At 45.5% G+C, this 22,718-nt stretch overlaps 1 protein-coding gene across 1 annotated transcript; it reads left to right on the forward strand.

The window, feature by feature from the left end:
* The first annotated feature begins 90 nt into the window (after nucleotides 1-90).
* On the forward strand, nucleotides 91-19,487 carry IL17RA (interleukin 17 receptor A). The gene is made up of 13 exons (XM_072039981.1): nucleotides 91-458; nucleotides 4,736-4,760; nucleotides 6,944-7,090; nucleotides 8,301-8,425; nucleotides 9,539-9,665; nucleotides 11,539-11,586; nucleotides 11,678-11,835; nucleotides 12,954-13,031; nucleotides 13,468-13,543; nucleotides 13,629-13,643; nucleotides 14,510-14,611; nucleotides 15,685-15,726; nucleotides 16,273-19,487. The coding sequence occupies exons 1-13, from the start codon at nucleotides 342-344 to the stop codon at nucleotides 17,781-17,783; spliced, it is 2,571 nt and encodes an 856-aa protein (XP_071896082.1). The 5' UTR covers nucleotides 91-341; the 3' UTR covers nucleotides 17,784-19,487.
* Nucleotides 19,488-22,718: the final 3,231 nt, after the last annotated feature.

Raw genomic sequence — 22,718 nt, forward strand, 5'->3', positions numbered from 1 at the left:
AGCTCTGGGGGTCTCTCCTGTGTTGGAGGGGCTGCGGAGCAGCCTCGGGCAGCCGCAGGCTGTGCTGTCGGACAGTAACGAGGCAAACCCAGTCCCTCTGTGCTGTGCTGTGCTGCCTCCTGCCAGAGCAGTGTAAGGCAGCGAGCTCCCGGCCCAGGTGCTCGGCCCGGGCTGCGGAGCAGAAGGAGCAGAAGGCGCAGAAGGGGCCGAGCTCCCCGCAGCCCCACGGAGCTCCCCGGCTCCGCCCCGCCGCCGCGGCCCCTCCTCAGGTGAGGGCCGGTCCCGCCCCGGCCCCGCGCCCAGGTCGGAGCCCGGAAGCCCCGAGGCCGCTCGGCGGGGCCATGGCGGCTGCGGGGCCGCTGCTGCTCCTCGGCCTCCTCCTCCTCCCCCTCCTCCCCGCCGCCGCGCTGCGCCTGCTGCTGGGCTCCGCCGCGCCGCCCTTCAGCTGCTCCCAGCCGGTAAGCGCCGGGGGAACGGGGCACGGCCGGGGGGAACCGGGGGCGAGGAGCCGGAACGGGACGGGAGGGGAGGGGAGCTGGGGTGCCCGTGAGGAGTGCAGGGGGCTGAGGGCTGCCTGTGCCCTTGGGCAGAGGGAAGAGCCCGGGGTGCGGTGGGTGGGCAGCGTGCCGGGGAGCTGCCTGCCCTCCCGGGGAGCGCTGCCCCACGGGGTGTCCTGTGCCTTCCCCCCTCCCCTCCCAACCTGTGACACTCTCCTCTTCTTCTACAGCCTTTTCCTGTCCGCGTTTCCTATCCTTTGTCTGCTCTGTCCGCTCGCCCAAAGTTTGGCTGTATATTTATGCTGCTTTTTTTTACCCGACCTCCCCGCTGCTGCTTTCGCTCCCATTTAAAAACGCCTCGAGAAAGCGCTCCGCTCCTGCGGCTTGACTTCAGGCCGGCTGTGGTGAAATCACCGGGCGCAAGATCTTAGCGAAGGGGAAGGAGGATATTACAAAATTGCTTAGGCGTCTAACACAACAGTGGGTATCCCAAACGCCGCTCGTCGCACGGAGCCCGTCAGTCGCACGCCGTGGAGCTCCTGCGTGTCCCCGGTGCTTGGGCTCTGGCGCTGAGAGACGTGAGTGGGCTCAGCAGCCAGCCCTCCTGCAGCCTCTGCGAAAGGACCAGCTGCAGGCACGCGTCCCAAGGAGCGCGATGGGCCCACGTTGCGCCAGGCGGGAGCCGTTTCCCTTCCCTTTCTGACGGTTGCACCCGGGCCCCTCGGGGTGGCCGCAGTGGGACCGCTTCCTCCTGCTCCCGCCGCCTCGGGTAGGGCAGGGCAGGGCGAGCAGCGGCGGTTTTCAGGCCAAGCCCTGATGTGGCTGAGGCTGTTTGGGAGCTGAGGAGTGAAAGTGCTGTGTGGGCATCAGTAGACACCTGTAACTGTAACTAAAAGTAAAACAAAGCGTTCAAGTGTTCGTTAGCAGGAGCTCATCTTATTAAAACGCCAGCAAGGACCTTAATGGGCCTTATTCACTGCTGCTCCAATGAACCTGCCCGGCTGTAAGGCTGAATAACACGGCTGTGAACCCGGCTCTTTCCAGTAACTGTTACTTGGATGTGTCATCTCCAGGCAGGAGGGGCTGGGCTTTCTTGCTAGGCACAGGGAAGATCAACCCACACTCAAATACCCATCTGGTTGTTCACTGTGAAGTGTTTAATCACGGTGCTCAGCCACTGGGCTTAACCGCTTCCTGATGGGGCATGCCTCACATCCCAGGGGGATGCTGTTTGTAACAGCCCTGCCAGCTTTAAGGGTTTGGCGAGGTGTGTTTTGCTTTGGTCTTGGAAGTGATGGGTATTCGCTACAAGTCTGGAGAAGACTGGATGCAGCATCTTTCATGGAGATAAGTTGTGGTGATACATGTGTGGAAGACTTTCCTGGTCCGTTTTTGCAAACTTCCAAATATTTCTGGACATCTTGGCATAAAAAAAAAGATTAGTGATCGAAGTTACCAAGACATGATAAAGAAAACACTTTTTTTTTTTTTTTTTTTGCAAAGAAACTTCAACTTCTGAGTTTGTTTTTTATTTTGCTGAGAGTTAGTACAAGAGAGCATTTTTCTCCATGGCTTCTAAACTAAACAACAACAAAGCAAACAAACAAAAAAGCCACAAACTGTTGCTGTAGAAGATGACTGTTTCCTAAAACAAACCATTTTTCAGTAAGTATTCATAAAACATGTTCACGTCCTATTGATCTCTGCTTCTTTGAACCAATGAATCCGGACAGGGGAACTTCAGTAAACCTCAAATCAGCCAAGCCTCAGGAGATATACAGAGTGGCTCCTAGGTGAGAGGCAGATTTTGGGAAGCTGGAGCCCTTCCCATTCAGCAGTTGCTCTTTAAAGGAAAACTGGATGCCTGCCCAGCTTGCTTCAGTTTCTTGCTAGTTACCACAGCATCCTGCCGGGAAATCTCGGCCTCCAATTAATTTAATTGAATTGTTATGACATGGTGCTGTTAATCGGTTTCTCTTTTTTTTTTTTTTTCCACATTCGTATGATCTCTACGACATATGGTCTGTTCTTCTCTGCTGTCAAAAAGAAAAAAAAAAAAGCTTCAAAAAGTAAACAAAACAGTTGCTTAGCTTTCTGTGGAAACGGGACAAGAAACTGAGAGGAGCTGACTGTGCCTGTCCTTTTCTACCAGTAAGAGTTTCAGCCTCGCAACCTTCTTGCTCTCGTATTTATGTCCATAGCTTGGCTTGTCGGGCCTGAAAGGCAATAAGAAAATAGTGAGAAGAGAACATCTCGCTTCAGGCCTCTTCTGTAACAATGTGCCCAGCAAGCAGGCTGCATGACTGCGGGCTTTATCTTCAGCTTTTATGCGGAGCTCTGCATTTGTTGTTCCCTTTCTTCCCATCAGCAGCTCGCCCGTCTGCTGCGTGCGGCCTGGCACGTGTCTCGACTCTGTCAACGCTTCTGACTTGCTTCCACGTCTACGTGGGCGAGCAGAAAATCACCACTGCAACTTAATTTCTGTTGTATCATCTAAACTTGTTTGCTCAAGGAGGGAAACTAGGTTAATTGTTTCTGCTGACCACGGCTTTGTTAGTGCAGCCTGAATGAGCTGGTGCGTCAGATAGTGTGTCAGGTGGACCTTTACAAGGGAAAGCCAGCAATATTCCCCCCAGTGCAAATCTAGAGATAACTGGCTTATTTTACTGCAAAACTGGCTTGTCTTTGTCTTCAGTTCCTTCCTGTTTTCTGGCTGCCATTCTCTGGAGTTATATTTTCTGGTGTAAAGCTGTGTCTGCGCTGTCACTTCATCATCTTCTGTTAGCTCAGCCTCCTTATGCCTACAGCGAGGACCTCCTGGCTGGATTAATTATTCTTCTGGGCATTTGGAGCCATTGGTTCACCCCTGCGAGGATTTGGGGATTGGGAAGGGAGTGGGCTAACAGCTGAACTGGTGCAAGCTGCCCTGTGGAGGGAGGATACTTTCCCCTTTCTGGTGGCAATGTGGCCAGAAAGGAAGGAGTCTCACCTACATGTATGCTGGGAACACCACTGCAAGCACCCCACCTGGAACAACACAGCTGGAGGGAGAGAGAATCCACTGGTGTGCTGTGCTGGTTCAGTATTCACTGATAATGAAACAAAAAGCAGGAATTGCAACTGTTGCTCGGTTAATTGTCTCGTCTGCTACCAAACAGAAACACCAGCACGCAGGTGAAAGCAGGTACTGCTGCCCTCCAGGCAAATAAAGCCTCATCATTTATATAAGGGCCCTAGCGGGGTGCAGTTTACAATAACTGCTGATAACTGGAACAGCAGAAGGACAAAATGACTGAATATTAATTGTCAGGTTTTAACAGCAGTCGTTAAGTTGCAAACATAAAGACATGGCTAGTAGCCCATTATTTTTGTTGCCTGTCGTGGGCTCGCCCTGGGTAGCTGCTCAGCCCCACAGCTGCTCCCTGCAGCGGGGTGGGGGAGAGTTGGAGGGTTACAGCAAGAAAAATCCCGGGCTGAGATAAAGACAGATTAATTGGTGAATCAAAGCAAGCAAAGCAAAATAAGGACTTTGTTCACAAGTTCTCTATCCCCGGCAGGCAGATGTTCATCCCTTGCCAGGAGAGCACGGCCTTGTCACGTGTGACAGCTGCTTGGGAAGGCAGAGGCTGCGACTCTTAATTTGTGTTAAATCTACGTATAACCTGTGTTTTTTCAGTGCTACAGGATATAAATGCTCGATGGAGGATTTCTCCGCAATGTGGGGAGTAATTGTAAGAGTACAGTTCAGACCAGCCTGCTACCTGATATTCCAACTACCAGTTTGGCGGTGGCTGCTGTGACGTTTTGAGCATGACAAAACCAGCTAAGCTCCCCCTGTGTTTCTCACAGGTCTACAACAAGCACACAGACACGCTCTGCTCTTGGCTACGCTGCAGCTCCTCCACCCAACGCAGGGCATGGTTGCAGGGCTCTCTGTGCTCCTTGTCCCAAGGCTCCCAGCCCAGCGGTGAGGCTGGGGGGTCCCAGGAGAAGCTGGGGGGCTCTGCGTGGAAGTTGCTGACTCCTGGGGAGCAGGGGGAGTTGGCTGGTTGGATGGCACGCTTGTTTTATAAGCACGAGGACCTTAATGCCACATCTGCCAGCTTTTGCTCAAGGTTTGAGAGGGAGCGTTGCCATTAAATTGTTCCTGCCACCAAACAGAAGCAAATCACTGTCAACCCAGTTTCTTTTCTATCAGTTCATTAACAATATTCCTGTTTGTTTCTTTTCCCCAACAGGATTTAAACTGCCTCGTAGAAAATAGTAAGTTACTTTTTTTTCTTTATTGATGTCTTCTTATCAGATCATGCTTTTTTCTGTCTTTCACCCGGGTTCATACAGCAAGCTCTTTCTGCTGAAGTTGGGGAGATGTAAAGCGACTCTGTTGCTGTTTTGCAACAGCACTGCTGTCATGCCAGGCTTTGGGAGTTTTCAGTTTTAACTGGAGCTGATCAAGGATCGAAGAATAGGAACTTAAGTCTCCTTCCCAGGGTATGGTTGGGGTGTGTGGAAAACATACAACCTAACTTGTTTAGTTTGTATTTAAAAGAAGGACGATCAATTTGTAAAGAAATGGGAATTTTAAGGCAAATTTGTCGGTATGTGTTCATTACAAACTACTACATGTATGGTAGTACTTGATGGAAAGTTAATGTATGAACTTGAAAGAAGAGGGGGCGTAAAGGGGTGCAGCTGAGAGCAAGCAGTAAATCATCAGGCGTGAAGCACAGTGCATTGGGAAAGGAAAGGAGGTATTGTAGGTCCTCCTGAACACAGGTGTGAGCAGACATAGCAGGCATAAGGGGTCAAGTCTTACCAATAACACAGACCTGATACACTTCACTGTAATTTTTTGTTAATGCTTTAAAAAAAAAAAAAAAAAGCCTGTTCAGCATTCCTCTGTTTGGTACGTGGAGGCATCTGGGGGTGTGGCAGAACTCCTTAGTGTGCAGGTGTTGGCACACATATTTCTGGAGCCGTGCTTGGCATGCCAAACCAAGGAGCTGACTGCTGAAAATAACCAGATTTTAATGTTTTAGGCAGGAGAGGGGTTGGGTGGGATCGGGTTGGGTCATATTTCCCATTGGCAGCCAGATGCAGGAATACAGCTTGGCAGCAGAGCTAAGCCCAGCTGCAGCTCCACCATTAAAATGCTGCCTTATTTGAGGATTTAGTTTGAATTCTGCCTCTTCGCTCGTATTATGTTTTTCTCCTGTAGGGAAAAGATTTGTTAGTACTTAACGTACTTCTCTGTAAGGTACTTCAATTCTACCAGGTTTTCTCCAGATCTTAGGTAAAATGAACGTGTGAGGATTTCCGTAGCCTAAAGCCAGGCTGTCAGGAGCAGGTTTAGTGTTTGTGTGGATGCACCAAACAGCTGAAGAATTACATACTGAGCTCTGCAAAGCCTCTGTAATCATTTCACCTCTTATCCTTTTTCATTTTTGATATATTCCGAGATGACACTTGCCTGTTGGTGTGATTCATGGATGATGCGGCACAGCTCATGCTCAGTAGCTCTTCTGCTGGTCTTTCAGCAGTGCTGTTATAAATAAATCCTGTTATAAATTCTTGTTAGGTAGATGTGGCCTACCCAACGTGTGCTCAGATGTGCACCAAAAAGTGTTTTGTCTGAATGGTCCTGCACACCAAATGGCACAGATACTGTTTATATTGGCAGTTCTGCCCCTCTCCCCAGCCCAACAGTTATCAGATACGCTATTATTAGGTATTTTCTATTTATTTCTGGATTTATTTTTTATCTTTTTTAGAAAAATGCATACCATTGGGCCTACGCTCGCCCCCACAGAGCTATTTAAGACATCCCAACAGTAATGGTTTCCCACTTGCAGCTCCTCCTTGGTTTGTCAGCCTGGTTCTTCCCGCGCTTGTGCTCCGCTGATACTCAGCAGAGCTATTTTTAACGTGCTCTGGTAATAAGTCAAATGTCTGACAAAAGCCTAAGTAGATCGTGTCTGTCTAATGCCTGTCATACCTGATTGCATTTTCTGATGAGATTAAAGGACCTGCTTTCCCTAGTACTGTACAGACGGACATAAATCATTTTTTCTGTCCAGCGGGCTCATTAGTTTAGGCAAGGTGTAACGAGCAGTCACTGGAAGGTTCTAAAAGTTAATTATGCTGTTTTAAAAACTGCCTGGGCATCTGCCATTATCACTGGAAGGCTTGAAATTAGTGCTGGTCTTCTAACACAGACGTGTTTTAGCAACGAGATAGTGACTTGCTGCAGGAGACACTGAGTTCAGAATATTACAGGTAATTTATAAAGTATTTGCATGCTGAAAACTGCTTTTTTTGAGCAGTGAAGCAGTCTGTCATGCAGATTTACCCTCCCTGTTGCCCTCACCAAAAGGGCAGACAATAACTGCAATTAAGCAGGCTTCCCTCTGCCCTGCTCTGAATAACAGCTTTCGCTTGCTGGGCAGGTACCTGCATAGAGAGAAGCTGGCTGCAGAATCAGACCTGGACACCTTCTGCCCCCAGCAGTCTTCACGTCTCCTCTGAAGTTTTCCGTCAGACAGATGGAGAGCTGCTCCCCGTGCTTCGGATAGAGTGGAAGGTGGCCACTGATGGTAAGAGGTGGTTGTGGGATGTGGAGCAGAGCAATGAGGTGCAGTCTAGTAAGGACAGGGAGGAGAACTGTGATGTGAAAACTTTCACTGGCCTAGTTGTGGAAGGACAGCTTTGAAAATTGGGTGTTTGGCTGCTTTGCTTTGTTTTGGTTTCATTTAAGGAGTGGTTTTGTTTTTGGTTGTGTTTTTTTTTTTGAAGACTGAATCTGAGCTTTGAGTATGCTGGGTATTCAAGAATTGAAAATGTTCCCGTGCATGTGGGATAGTGACATTTAAAATGGGAAGGGCTGATAAAAACGAAATGAAGAACAGTATGTACGTTTCCCACAGTAGTAAGGGGAAAAAGGAGGTTTGCAGTGCAAGCTGTGCCCTTTCAAGGCAATAATAGTGACTGCGGCATTCTCATGCAGTTGAATTACATCTACGAACTGAACAAATTACAATTAATTTGAGAGCATGCATATAGTAGTTTATGTGCTGTTAACCCAGTGCAAGTGCCTCCCATTTAGGACAATCCAGTCTTTGTAACTCTGAATTTCCTGTATGCGTGTGTGTCTTGGTAAAGGAATAGTTGTCCTACTGGAGCCCTAACAAGTACCAGTTGGTCAAGTCTTCTTATTTGGAGAGAAAATTTGATGCTTTTTTGTTTCTGGTGTTGTGCTTGCGTGCACTCATCCATAATTTTTTCACTGATTCAAGACAGGGTTAAGCACGTTTGTTTCCTGCTTCTGCAGGACCTGTGTCTGAGGGTGGTATAGAGTTGTTATCTCAGTGCAGGAATGACTCAGGTAAGACTATCATTTGAAGTAGCCATGGTTCTGGATTTTCTCATTGTTTTACTTGGTACAAACAATCCCAATATTTGCTCTGGTGCCAAAACTGTGTGAAGCAGTACTGAGAGGCAGAGCTAAACAGGGCACCAAACCTATGAACTGCCGGAGTGTCTGGAAGATGCAGTTGCCTTCTGCTCTGCCCCTTTGTTTGCAGAGCTGGAGCTGTTGCTGTGCAGGACAACCTGCAATGGTGTCAGTCAGCCCTGCACACTCGCTGTTTTCATGGCCAGTTACCTCTGTATTGGGGTTCCCAGCACTTCAAAAGGAGTCAGACCGTGACAAGAGCAAGCACGGCGGTGATTTCTGGGGGGGCTGCAACCTGTACATGTGCAGCTGACAGGAAAAGGAAAACTTCTCTCTCTGCCCTGTGCCTGCAGCTAGCATCCGGTACCTCCGAGGGGCAGAGCTGGCTGTGATGCAAGTGAGCAGCAACCAACAGGTCTGCGCCCAGTTTGAGTTTCAGAACAAATTGCCGCTTCAGGTCCGTCCGGACGGAGGCCGGGTGAGTGCCAAGGATCCCGAACTACTTATTTTAGTCCAGGGGTTTGGTTCCACTTTCCCTATTTTATAGCAAGGCTACCTTTTGCTTTTTCCATTACGTACAGGCTGGTTAGTCAGAGGAGCTGACGTAACGATCAGGATATTGACCCTGAGACCTGGTTTCATTTCCAGTTTGGTTTATGCTTGCATGTAACAATGTACAATGCCTGCTTACCTTGGTTTCTTTTTCACTTTTACCATTCTCAGGGTCTAAGTACCGTTCCTCTCGGTGTCTAGCATGTGTCACTGTTCTAGGTGCTGCTTAAAGTAAACAACTGTGGCAGTTTTTGCGTTCTGCTTAATCATCATGACACTTAACAGCCTCTGCAACTTGGTCTTTCATTTTACCAACCTCTCTCTCGCGTACTCTCTCGCTGTGGAATAAAGTACCAACCTGGTCCTTCCAGTCTATGCTCTCTTTCGGGAGCTCATCAGGAAAGAGCTGAACATCCACAGCTCCTCTTATGAACAAGAGGAATTTGGAGCTGGGTCTTTAGCACCCAGAAGTGGATGAAGGTTGGCTTATCCACTGGAGCCATTGCCTCTCCCAGAATTTGCACAGCATTGCTGATACATGGGAAAACAATATAAATTTAACAATATATTATCTCTGGAACGGCCAAGTACAGAACGATGCACATGCAGGTGCAATTCTAAATGCTTAGCACTTGCACAGCAAGATTTATACAGGACTAAACTTTCAGTCTCAAAGCTGCATATTCTAGCCTAATCTCCTTACGTAAATTCAGAATGTAGTTCAGTGGGAACTGCACAAAGTTATTTGGCATGAGACCTTGTATCAGCTCAGGGATCCCAAGAGAGAGCTGTTTGCTTTTTTTTTTTTTTTTTTCTTTTCTCCTCCTCATTCCAAACACAAGAATTGGAGACAGACCAGAGGACTGGTACATTTAATGAATGAGTTCTTTTTTTTTTTTTTTTTCTTACAATCAAGCTTTAGAAAAAAGATCATATAAGATGAGGCAACACAATGGGACCATACCCCTCAGCTGTTAATTTCAGTGTCTTGATAGCACAGCAGTCTCAATTTATGCCCTCACATGTGTTTTGTTTTCAGTGGAATTTCACTTTTAACCGTTTTGAGGTGGAACCTGGCCAAACTTATCAAGTGACTGTCTACCACCTGCCCAAATTGAGCGTAGATGGAGACTACAATTGCAAGTCCGCATCTCTCACAATGCCTGGTAAGAGAATCTCTAGTTTCCCCAGGCCTTGAGCTCAGGGCTTTGTTTGATAGTTTATGGACCTGTTTTTTTCCAGACCAAGCCCGTGAACTGTGAGCAAGTTGATGATAAGGTGATAACGTTATAAGAACTTGTCCTTTCTGAATACTGCTGTTTTGAATGTCTATGGTGTTAATATTTTACAATACTCCTTTGTTTTATATCCAAAGTGCGTATATCATTTTGGGCTACAAGTCAGTCCCTTTTTTTTTTCTGGGATCCTGTGTCCAGCAGTTTGTCAAATCTCTACTTGGAATAAGGTGCACGTGGAGGGACAATACTGTGAAGAAAAGACACTTTGATTCTGTTTGACAGTAGTTCCTACATGGAAGATACTGCTATAAAAATGTGTTAAGCTCTATAAAAAGCTAGACAAAGCCATGGATTTGGGGCTCTGAGTTGAGGCATTGCATTTGTAGCTCATTAAGGATTCTGCTACAGCTCTTTCTAAACAGAAAGTGCTAAGTAAACCTGAAAACTAGTGTGAGTGCCACGTTGAAGGGCTCACTGAAGATGGGTTACATCTGAATTTTGTTACTGAAAAGGTACAAAGATATTTCAGCTACATGAGTAGGGCTGTAGACTAGTCTCTTGTGCTCTCTGCAGACTATCATTGCTTCTTGTGTTTAATTTTAAATCTTTCATATTTGCCCCTTTTTATGGAAACTGGAACTACAGACCAAAATGTCCAAATCAGAACAAGTTAAATTTGGCTCCTAATACCAAATTTTAGGCATGTGAATTTTGATTTCAAAGACAGAATTGGGCATGATTTTCTGAGAAACTTGGTAGAGCTGACTGCCTGACCCTTTCTTGTGTATATGCAAATTTTCTTATAACTACAGATCTTGTTTTCCCTTGAAGATGCTGAGCATCTGCAGTGCCCTCTGGCTGCACTGACTACTTTATCAATACGTTCAATATACAGCTTTAAAAATGTTTCATAATTTTCTTCTTGCTTATAATGAAGTCATGTTGTCAACTATAAAATGGCAATGTATGTTGTGTGTTATCAGCCGTCCTACATTTTATCATACATGGTCATACTGAGCTTTCTGGTTTTGTCCTGCGCTGCTCCCCAGAAACCTAATGCATTGTGTCAAGGTCAGCAGCGGCAGGAAGCTTTGCTGGCTAGGGCTTACCTGTGAATTACAGGGGCATGAACTTGAAAGTTGGAAACTAAGATCTGTAATGTTTTCTTTCAACTGTTTAAGCAAGCCATTGCAGGGAGTTCTTTCTTTTCCTTTGTGTCCAAGCCCTGGAGGAGAGACACAGTTTAAGCTGAGACTTGTAAATCCCACATTGCTAAGTGTTGAATGTGTGACTCCAGATTTGAATCTGAAAAAGGTCCCAAAGAGCAGGGCCAATCTGCTAAATTAAGCTCAGAGAACTGTAAATGTGGAAAACTATTTTGGGATCAAGAAAGACTCCAACTTCATAGTTTTCCTGAGGCAGAATGCTTTTTAGAGGAAACTATGGCTGCAGCGCTCAGGGTCCAGAGCTCAGTATGAAGTTTTCGTTCCACTGTGACTTTCTCTGTACAGGTCTTCTATCAGCAGGGCTTGTCAAATATTACTGTCTTAATAACTACTGTATGTTTTTAGACTTTTTTTTTCCCTGAAAAGAGATATTAATAAGAAAAATCAGTGAAGGGGCTGGTTTATACATTGGAAACTGATACTATTCTGCAGTAGAATTTTTCTATTGCTTTGAAACAAAGGTCTACTCATCAAGGAAGACTCAGTTAGGTGTCTGGCTTCTGATAAGAAGATGTGTATTTTTCCTAAATGGCGGTACAATGTTTCTGACTGGTGACTGGTGGTCTGTCTTGCAGACTGCAATGACTCTCTGATGAAAAGAACCACCCCGTGTATAAAGACAGGTAAGAATTTGTCTGAGTCATGTAGTCATGAGCGCCCTGCTGAAATACTTCTGACAGTTAAGAAACATGGGAATATCTGCACCACTTCCAGGCAGCCTATGGGAGCCCAGGATCCAAGCTAAAAGTCTAGATGATATGACTCTGCTCGTAAGCTTTAACCCGTGGACGGAGTCAACGCGGTACCAAATTCATGTGACCAGTTTCCTGAATGAGAAGAAATGTAAAATGATCACGCGTGAAGTCACAGAGGTAATTACCTTACAAATTATATCAGTTATATCTTCCATGGAAATCTAAACATTTCCGTAATAGTTGCTAAACAAGGAGTTGGAGCCAAGGTCTACTGAATGCACTTGAACTGCAATATTCGAGGTGTTCTCTGATTATTATCTTGCCTTTGGAAAAGGGAAATTTCTTTCAATGTGGTGGATAAAAGATCTTTGAGAGCCTCTTTTTGATATGTTTTCTAATGCATGGAGCAGTCTGTAAGCAGTGAGGTTGGATGAAGAATGAGTATTTGTAACAGGTGCTTCACTTAAACTGACAATCAATTCCTGCAGGTTTTACAGCCTGTGTTGCTGAGAAGTTCCAAGTAGATGCGGTTTTCTGACATAAAACTCCCTTTTCAAGCATCTGAGGGAGGAGGGATACTGAATATTTGTTATGAGTCCCCACCCTTCCTTGGGAGAGGGCAAATAAAATGGCATGCAGCTTGCTTAATCTTTCCATTCCTTCCATACTTAAGCTTTCGTATTCCATGTACTGATAGGCTTTTATTATTGACACGAGCAGGTACTGCTGTGTGCACATTTCCCTGGCAGAGAGTAATATACCTCATTTTTGAGTATCTCTACTAAGAACTGTAAAGAATATATTTACATTATCATTTTATAATTTTGCTATTTTTCAGGTAACAAGGACAAGTTGTCCTCTGTTCAAGTGTCCAGAGGCATCAGTGTTGATGGCTTTTTTAATTAAACACATGAGGAACTTTTTTAATCGTACATTTACACATTTAAAAACTTAAGACGTTAACATTAAGAAACTGTAAGCTTAACATATTTGAAGTTATGCAGGGTATAATCTTAATTATGTTTCCTCTCACCTATGCAGCCTTAGTCTGCTCTCTCACTTGCGTAACCATATCAGTCGTATGTGACACCTGCAGTGATGGTGGCCAGACCATTTATCTGTTTCATTTTTGTGGGTCTATCGTTGCCTTTTTTTCTAAATATAAAAAAAAAGAAAGAAAGAAAGAAATTTATGCTTCTTTGTTACACTCCATATTCTCATCTCAACTTCTTTTCTTTTCCTGCTTTCATTCCATTTTCTTCTTCCATCTGTTAACTCACATCTGATTTCTGCAGGGTGAACTACCCTCACAAGCAAATGTCACAATCAAAATGGAGAAGAACTTAAGAGCTTGCTGCAAGTACGAAGTACAGGTAGGGTCTTACTGTTGTCCCTATGTCCCTCCTTCCTCAACAGGGCAGTGTTCAGTTTAGGAATGTTACGGTTTTGCCCAGTGTTTTGTTCTGAGATTTGGAGGTTAGCCATTGTCTACATCATGAAAATAATGATTATAGCAGAAATATTTTTTTTTAGTATATATATTAAAGTGTTCTCTGTAGACAGTGGCTTTTCGTAGTGTACAATTGCCAAGTCAGGGAATGGCAGGTGTGCCACCCCAGGAGCTCACTGCCGTGTTAATGCATAGTGAATAACATAGATATTCTTGATTAATCTTGTTTTTGAAGTGGAAATGGAAATTCTATGTACCTGTGCTAAAACACAGGGATTGCAGAGGCAAGGGGAAAGTAGAGTTATAACAGAATTGCTTTTAAGAATAGCTTCTGTGTTCTGAATTTATTTTGACTGCAGATTCAGCCATTCTTTGCAAACTGTGGCACAGACTGCCTGAGACACTCTACTTTCATCCCATGTTCACCAGCTCCAAGTGAGTACTCCTTTTCTCTAAATTAGATTCTAATTGTTTTACAGATGAGGGCTGAATTTTTAATGAAACTCTCATCTTTTTGCAGGTACAGACCCACCAGGTAAGAAGCTCCTCCAGTACCCTGAAACTTCTCTTGCTTCTCTTTTACTGTCATATAGAGTAACAACTGATCCTCCCTGACCCAATGAGCAGGAAATGTCCCTTTGTACCACTGAGTTCAGAATGAATTGTATTAGAGTTACTTCACCATGCTTGAAGGCAAGTATTTGTATGCAGCATGATTTTTTTTATGCAGCATGAATCTTAGAGAGCAATTTTTTTCAGAGATACTTCACTTGCATAAAATTCTTTGAGAAACACTTTTGACAAGAAGAGTCTTAATTTGAAACACTATCTGTCACTTTGCCTAGTGTTAAAAATTTTGCATAATATAAAGCAGCTCTTGGAGAGAATAGCTTGCATATATTCATTTTTATGAATGTCAAGATAAATCATGTGCATAATGATTTAACATCTTTTTTTTTGGCTGCACCAAGACCTGTAAAGGTGCTGGTTTTGCTAGAGAAGTAAAAAGGAAAAAACACCTGAGTTTGAAAAAATGCTTCACCTAAAATGATAAAAACAAATTTTTGAAGATGAATTACGTGAAACAGGCAGGACATGGGCAGCATGCCTGTCAAAGCTGGATAAGCACTGATTGCTGTGTACAAAGGAAGGTTATTGGTCTGTGTTTTCAATGTGTTGCACATACGGTTCTTTGTGGAGCAAGTCTGTGGTGCAGAGCATCATTGTGAAAACAGGATGTCATACCGCCTGCGGTATGTTGTAAGGGTGAAGTACTGGATCACCCATCATTTTGGGCAAAGCCACAGTCCTTCTCCCTTGGCCCCTGCTGTTCAAGAAGCTTCCTGACTGAAATTCATTATTTGTATAAAGCACTGTCTGAGTGCTCTTTTTGTACCACAGATGATATGATTATATGGCTCTACTGGTGTATCACTGGGATCTGTGTATTACTGGTGGGATCAGTCATAGCAGCTGTCATTTGTATGACCAAAAAGCGAGCAGGTAAGACTCATACCACCTAGAAACAAAAGACTCAGTGCTAAAAATATTTTTCCTACTTCTGTAATTACTCCTCTTACTATTTTCTTCCTTGCCATTCTGATGTACTGCCACTAAAATAATGCCTATGTAAACACTTTATTATTTTCTACATTGTGGAACTTGTAGCAGCCTAATACCATCCACCTAGTTAAGTAAAGCTGCCAGTGAATTATGCTGTCTGATGCTCTGTTTTCATAAAGCTTAAGAGCTCATAAGGGGAAAAATAAACTCCATCGTTCAGCCCTTTGTTTCCTGCAGATTGCTACAGATCTCCTCTCCATTTATTTTTGTTCTGCATTTTGTAAGAGTTTTGCAAGGCAGAAGCTTCCTGTTTGTCCAGAACATGGCCTTTCCCCTGTCCCCCAAAGTCTGCAAAATTCATTTTTGTACTATTCTGAGTTTAAGTAATGTTTTTCAGTGAATGTGGAAGAAGAATAGGACACAAAGATGTGCTTTGTGCAAGTTGGAAAACTGAGTGATTAAGAACTAACTCCTAGTCTTTTTTGCTTTATCTATGGGACAGTTATTGTAGGGAAACTGTGCAACTCGCAACTGCGCTTTTACCTGAGAGGAGAAATTGGAAATATTTTGGAAAAATTCTTAGTATAAAATTTAACTGTAACATTTAGCTTGGGACATTTTAGTCACCTCTTTAGAGAAGCCTCTTAAGAAAAAACTCTCTCTAAAAAAAAAAAAAAAAAAACAGTTTTCTCTTTAACAAGAAGTAGGAGAATGTTTGGAGGTTCTGTACTTTTTGAGAGGCGGTCCAGATCTGAGGAAGATGGAGAAAACAGGTTGTGTGTGCATTCCTTCTCCTCTCCAACAGAAAACGTAGTGAAGTAAAATTGGCTGTAGAAGAGTCTTTGTTCATTTAGTATACTTCTTATTAGGCTTCTCCCTCCCCACGTCTTCTTTATCCCCATGCTGTTGAAGAGTTTGGGTTTTGAATGTAGCCATTGGAAGGGGTTGTCATGTGAAGGGGCTAATTTTATTTCTTGTTTTCAGAACTGACAGTGACTTTCTCTCTCTTCCAGCACTCCAACAAAGGAAATGCAGCCATAATGATTTGCAAACTGGTAAGATGTCCTGCTTGTGTGCCATCACACACGTAATATATTCTGGAAGTCTTGGGTAGTTGTCTAAAAAGGGGGTTCTCCTGTGCTCAGTAGCATTGGACAGAGGAAGTTGGAATACTGTCTTTGGCAGACTGGAGATAATTATTTTGTAAAGTGGTGGGGTTTTTTGATACATCTAAGGCTGTACTGGCAAAAGAACCCTTGATAATCATTTAAGCAATAGGAAGAGGAGATTGTTTTGGGGTTCACTCAGCTCTCCAGCAGGGAACGTATATTTTCAAGCCTCTTGAAGACAATGTGTTTTACTTTTGTGTGGTGAAATTCCATGAACCACCCAAGCATTACTATAAATCATAGCTCCACTGTCTGGGCTTTAATACAAAACTTCCGCAGTAAGGTGTTGCCTGCATATGTTACTAATATAGCTTCAAAACTGGGAGTTGCTAGAACCTTTTGTTAATATCCTCCTGTACGGATTGCCACTGGTTTGCATCATTACAATTTCAAGAATGTGGCTGGGATTGATATTTTTCTGTCTCTCACCAGTACCGTCTACCGACCTTCCTCTGCCACCCTTAAAGCCCCGAAAGGTTTGGATTGTGTACTCCGCCGATCACCTGCTGTACGTGGATGTGGTGCTGAAGTTTGCCGAGTTCCTGATGACTGTCTGTGGCACTGCTGTCGCCTTAGACCTGCTAGAAGATCATCAGATCTCAGAGCTGGGGCCATTACCCTGGCTTACTCGGCAGAAGAAGGAAATGGAAGACCTGTCTTCAAAGATCATCATCTTATGCTCACGAGGCACCCAGGCCAAATGGCAGGCCATGCTTGGGAGCGTGCCTGTTTGTCTCAAGCAAGATCAGCAAAAGCCAATGGGAGATCTGTTCACCCCTGCCTTGAATTTGATCTTGCCAGATTTCAAGAAGCCAGCCTGTTTTGGAATGTATATAGTCTGCTATTTCGATGGGATAAGTAGCGAGAAGGATATACCTGATCTGTTCAACGTCACATCCAGGTACCAACTGATGGACAAGTTTGAGGATGTTTATTTTCGGATTCAGGACTTGGAGAAGTTTGAACCTGGGCGCATCCATCGAATCCAGGAAATCACAGCTGAAAACTACATTGATACCCCTAGTGGGAGGAAATTGAAAGAAGCAGTACAAAAATTCAGGAGCTGGCAGATGGAGCACCCAAACTGGTTTGAGGCTGAAAGCATCTGCCTGGATAATGAAGAAGAGTCACAGTCCCTGAGCAGAGAGAGCCAGGTGGATTCATTGCTAAGCGAACCAGGTGGGATTGTGAAACAGCAGCTGCACCTCCGGGAGCCTGACCCTAACTGCTGTTATGTTGTCAACCTCCACATGCACGAAGGCGAGAGCACGGGCTGTAAACTACAGCCTCAGCTTAATCTGTGTGAAGATCCAGCTTCTCAGGTGATGGTCATTCCTATGGACGAGGCCCCTCAAGTTCAGGTAGTGGAGCCTGTCCCTTCCATGGAAGATAAAAATATACTTGGTCATCGTGTGCTGAGTAACGAGGACTGCATGGAAGGAGTTCCTCTTCTGGAGGCAAGTTTTCCGATGAGGAATAACGTCATCCTCCATGGTGACTGTGAAGTTCCAGCAGAAGATGACCAGAGTCATGCAAACCTTTCAGGTGATCTGAGGCACTGTCTGAATGGGCTCATGTACTCTATTTATCAGCAGAATGTCATTCCTTCAGATCCGTCTTTCTGCCAAGAGGAGGCTGACAAGCAGCACCAGTTGGTCTTCGATGACCAGTGCAAAGACCAAAGACAGTCAGTCCAGTCAGACCAGGGCTACATCTCCAGATGTTCTCCTTTGCCTCCCGATGACCTTGTGGAGGAGGAGGACGAGGAGGAGGAAGAGGAAGATCAGGAAAACCAGGTGGCCTTTCATGAACTCTCTTCAGATGTCTTGAACAGTCTAAAGAGCCTCCAGCAGCAGCTTTTTTTCCAGGACATTCAGCGGAGCTCTGAGTGGGGGTATCCAGCTGAGCTGATAGACATGAGCCAGTCTTCAGAGGGCTGTTAGGCTCTATCTGGGATCTGCTCCGTTTGAAATACACAGATGGAAGGTAGCACACACAATGCTGAAACTGCATTTCCAGCACCATTCTTGTCCTGGTGTTGCAACGGACTTGGTGGTGGGCTCTTCCTGTCTGCTGCCTGGCAGGTGGGCAACAATCGCTGCTTCTAACCTCTGTATGGAGAGAGGCATCAGATACTAGCCATCACTGGGAGAGAAGAGGCAGTTTACATGGAGAAATGTGTTGTATTGAATCCTCACTGACTGACTGCAGAAAAATTATCGTGGTTTGTCCACTTGTGCCTTCAGAACTCCCTACAACTGTGCGGGTTTTATTGTACTTGGATGGAAATCAAGGCCAGGAGTTGGAGAGTAGATTTTCATAGGATGGCAAACTTTGCATTGCCAACTTAATACATATTTTAAATCTTTTGTTGTAAATACTGTGTTAAAGATCTGTGCCTTAAATTTCAGCTAGATTGGGGCTGTCTCTAAAGAATCACAGAATGCCTTAGGTTGGAAGGGACCTCTGGAGGTCTTCTGGTCCAACACCTCTGCTCAAGCAGGGCAACATAGTGCAGGTTGCACAGGTCCGTGTTGAGACAGATTTTGAATATCTCCAAGGAGAGAGACTCTACAGCCTCTGGGCAACCTGTGCAAGTGCTCAGTCACCTGCACAATAAAGAAGTGTTTCCTGGTGTTCAGAAGGAACCTCCTGTTTCCGTGTGTGCCCACTATCTCTTGTCCTGTCACTGGGCACCAATCAAAAGAGCCTGGTTCTGTCCCCTCTGTACCCTTCTTTCAGGTATTTATGTAAATTGATAAGATCCCCCCCCCCCCCCCACCAAGCCTTCTCCAGGTGGAGCAGTCCCAACTCTCTGCCTTTCATCATAAGAGAGATGCTACAGGCCCTTGACCATCTTTGTGGCACTTCATTGGAATCTCTCCAATATGTCCACGTCTCTCCTGTACTGAGGAGACTGGCACTGGATAAGTGCTGAGTCGAGGGAAGCTTGACCTGTTGGCAAGGCTTTGCCTAATGCAGCCCAGGATGCCAGTAGCCTTCTTTGCAGCAAGGGCACATTGCTGGCTCATGTCCAGTCGGTGCCCACCAGGACCCCCAGGCCCTTTTCTGCCAAGCTGCTTTCCAGCTGGGCGGCCCCCAGCACGTCCTGGTGCCTGGGGCTGTTCCTCCCCATGGGCAGGGCTCTGCGCTTCTCCTGGGACTCGATGAGCTTCTGTCAGCCCACTTCTCCAGCCTGTTGAGGTCCCTCTGGGTGACAACAAAACACTCTGGTGTATCAGGCACTCCTCACGGTTTTGTGTCATCTGTAAACTTGCCAAGGGTAAACTTTGCCTTATCTGTAGCATTATGGCCCCTGTAGCATAGACTGGGCTAGTCAAGGCTGGCATTTACCTTACTTGTTACCACAGTTTCTGCAGTCCAGCCTGCTGGATAATGGTTTGAACACAAAGCCTTTCTGCTCTGCGTTCAGACAAGCTTGTCATCTTGTCTTTCTATGTTTACTTGTCAAATCTTGTGAGCTTTTTTTTTATTTCAGCTTTTTAAAAGTCTGATCTCAGAAAATAATCCGCTCTTTTGACTTGCAACCAATATTGTACTATGCATATTTTGTAATTGTATTTGTTTATAATTTGTGTTTTGTTTCTTAAATTAAAACAAGAATACTTTTTGATATATTTACTTAACTACTCTCATGTCCTCAATTCTACCTAATTCCTTAGGTTAGCGTTTTGTCTAGAAATTTGAGACAAACCTGAGGCAGAACCAGAACTGAACAAGCTGACAAACACCAAACCGTGCCTGCAAGGCGCTTACGAATACGGCTGGAGACCTTCTTGTGGGAGGGGAGTGTGTGTCCCTGCAAAATGGGTGGTACAGAAGTGGAATGCTTGTAATTTCTGTGCAGGGCTGGTCAGCGAGGCAGGGCTGTTAAGAGAGCTGGCTTTCTCTGCAGCTAAATGCCTAGAAAAACAGAGAGAGGGGCAGCCTCTGCACACATCCAAACTTCAGGCTCGCTGCCACCATCGTTTCTTCTCTGCACGAGACCTAATCCAGCAGGAGCTCAGCAAGTGATAACCGTGAGCTCAGTGTTTCTCCAGTGGGAACCCATTTCTCAGATTATGTGAATAATTGTCATCTTGCTGATCCCAGTTCTTGAAATTTCTTTTATTTTACAGCAATTAGCATTTAAATATGATTTTTTTTTCCCATGAGCCCTTTTCATGTGGTATTCACTTCTGTAAATCATTTAAGTAGGAAGCTCAGAAGTGTCATCTGGATTTTTTTTGCCTTTGTCATTCCTTTCTCATGTAGTCCCCTCGGTGTTGCAGCTTTTAGGATTTGGTTTCACTTGCAAGAAGTTTGTTAGACGGAAAAATCCAGACGTTATTTTAGCAATCCAATGTGAGGAAAGCAAGTAACTCTAATGCATCTGTTGGTCCCTGAACATAAAATTGAAAAGCTCAGCAAGACTCAAAGGAGGGAATAAAAGCGCAAAATCAGTCACAAGTTTCTAATTTTATTTTAACAATCTTGCTTTTTAAAAAATACAAGTTCTGATTAATGCCAGGGGATGCCAAATGTGCACTGGCCACAGGCTGCATCTTTCATTTCATTTTTTCCTTCTGGGAGTAGCCATCTCTTTTGCCAGGATAGCAAACAGCAACAAAATGCTGAAGAGCTGAGCTCTGCTACAGGCCTTATAACAGGACTCCAAGGGCTGTGTGTCTTTGTGTGGCACAACCTTAGCGAAGTGTTACTGACCTGGAGCAGTAATTAAGGTTGGGCAGAACCTACAGCAGGTGTGCAAGGTGCATTGGGGGAGGTATTGCTTGCACTTGGATGGTACCGCTCTCTGTTTCTTCTACAGATGGATCTGTTTTGTGGCAGAAGGGTGTGAATGGAAGTGAGAGCTCAACTACCAAAGGGAAGGGAATTCAAAAGGTGGAGCAGGCTTATAAACAGGACGTTGCAGAGCTTTAAATGTTTCCCTGGAGTAAGTAATTGAAGTAGCAGCACTACCCTTTTAATTGCGGGGGGGGCTTCGGTACAGCAAGCTGCTACGAGAGCTTTATGCTTTCCAAACAACACATTTACTAATGAGCTAGAAACCATGGGGCTATAGAGAACTACATCTACAGAGGAATTTGGCACAACAGAAGCATCATTTTGTAGTGTCATCTGTCCCAGGCAATTTTTGTATCTGGGGACAAATTTGAACTCTAATTTCAATGTAGTCAAAGGTCTGAAGATGCCATGGCTACGGAAGTTTCTGATTCACCATTTTCTCACTAATGTCTTAAATTTGTTTTAAAAAAAAAAAAGGCACTCGCTGTTGAAACGGCAGCTTGTGTGCTATAAAGGGGCACGAAGTAAGACTTGTAATTCTGCTGGGATTCTTCTGGTGTCTCAGCTACGCTTATGCTTCAGTGTATGAGGGATGTTGCACGCACTTCTGGTGCTATCACAAACCACACCATCAGAGCAGCAAAACATAGCTGGGGGTAAATAGCTTTTTTTGTCTCACCTTATTTTGGGCATGTATTTTTATCATTATCATTCAGCTGTTTGACTGAAGCAGGGAGTACTCCTAGGTGCAGGCATCATCTCATTTTCTCTTGACTGTAGCTCTGAGGTTTTGGTACCTGCCTAACACTGAGAAAGGAAAGTGTGAGGAAACTCGTATCTGTACAGATGTAACAGACCTATGACTACACCCCCCTCGGCCAGGAAATTAGCATCCCCTAGACACGGCTCACATCACATAGGAAAAATTTACAGTACTCAGTTTTACAATCACAGTCACTCACAGCACCAAGATTGTCCGGACAAAAAGAAGTTACAGAAGAGATGGCCACTGGCCAAAATTCACACAACTGCCCACCCAAGGGCTCAGGTTAAAAATAAAGCACTGGTGGGAAAGTGAAGCCCAGTCTCTGCCAGCTCTCCGTGTGGCAGGGGGAGAGCAGCGAGCTGCCCCTCCTGGGTGCAGCTCTGAGCAGGGCAGCGCCGTCGCCCCATCTTGTCCAGCCCCCAGGGCTGGGGGAAGAGCCCCGCGGCAGCTGTGGTTGTGCCCGTGGGAGCTGGGAGCTGGGAACGCTGTAAACAGGTGGTGGTGGTGGTGGTCCTGCTCCGGGGAAGGGGGTGGGATGGGGGCTCTGTCCTGCTGAAGCCGGAGCACAGAGCTCCAGGCAGGGCCTGCTGTGGGCCCTGCGCAGGAGCTGGTGGTGCTTGTGGTCCCCTCATCACCAGGACAGCTTGAAAAAAAAGGCTCTGGACAGGAAACTGTGCTGTATTTTGATGCAAGCAGCCTTGCCCGGATAACAAAATAAAAGGGGCAAAGTCCTTTCTCCAAGCGTGGCCTCTGTGCTCCTGCTTCCACGCAGGACTTCAGGAGCCAGGCGGAAGAGCAGGCCCTCACCCGCACCAAACATCCATGGAGCTTAAAACCAAAGATAACTGTGTTTCTATGAGAGGCTGCCTACAATTAATTGTCCTCCCCCCCCAAGGCCATGCACACAGAGGACAGGATGCTGGTACGGGGGCTTTCGCCAAGGCTTGTGAGCCCCTCGGAGACTCCCGTAGCGCTTTGCTCTCCGTGCTGCGAGGTGCATCGAGCGCAGGGCCACCCCCAGCAGCACCCAGCCCCCGGTTTCAGAGCGGGGCAGCCTGCAGGCTCAGCGTGCACTCAGGCAGATGTGAGAAGAGGGGGCAGAGGAAATCTTCCCAGCCTTCCCGGCCTACGTGGAATGAAGCCCTACGCTCTGCATAAAAGAAAACCGACACTGATCCCGTAAACATGCATATTCACAGAGAAATGAGCCCCAGCAAGTGGGTGCTGCTGTCTGAAATAAGCAGTAGGCTGCAGTAAAACCCTGTTCTCACCAGAAAGAAATGTCTCGGGGGTAGTGAAATGG

Source organism: Anas platyrhynchos, chromosome 1, assembly GCF_047663525.1.
Source record: "Anas platyrhynchos isolate ZD024472 breed Pekin duck chromosome 1, IASCAAS_PekinDuck_T2T, whole genome shotgun sequence".
In the NCBI taxonomy this organism is placed as follows: Eukaryota; Metazoa; Chordata; class Aves; order Anseriformes; family Anatidae; genus Anas; species Anas platyrhynchos.

Coding starts and splice junctions, on each gene's coding strand:
- IL17RA (XM_072039981.1), top strand. CDS start 342: ATGGCGGCTGCGGGGCCGCTGCTGCTCCTCGGCCTCCTCCTCCTCCCC. Junction 459..4,735: donor CCTTCAGCTGCTCCCAGCCG/GTAAGCGCCGGG, acceptor TTTCCCCAACAG/GATTTAAACTGCCTCGTAGA. Junction 7,091..8,300: donor GTGGAAGGTGGCCACTGATG/GTAAGAGGTGGT, acceptor CTGTGCCTGCAG/CTAGCATCCGGTACCTCCGA.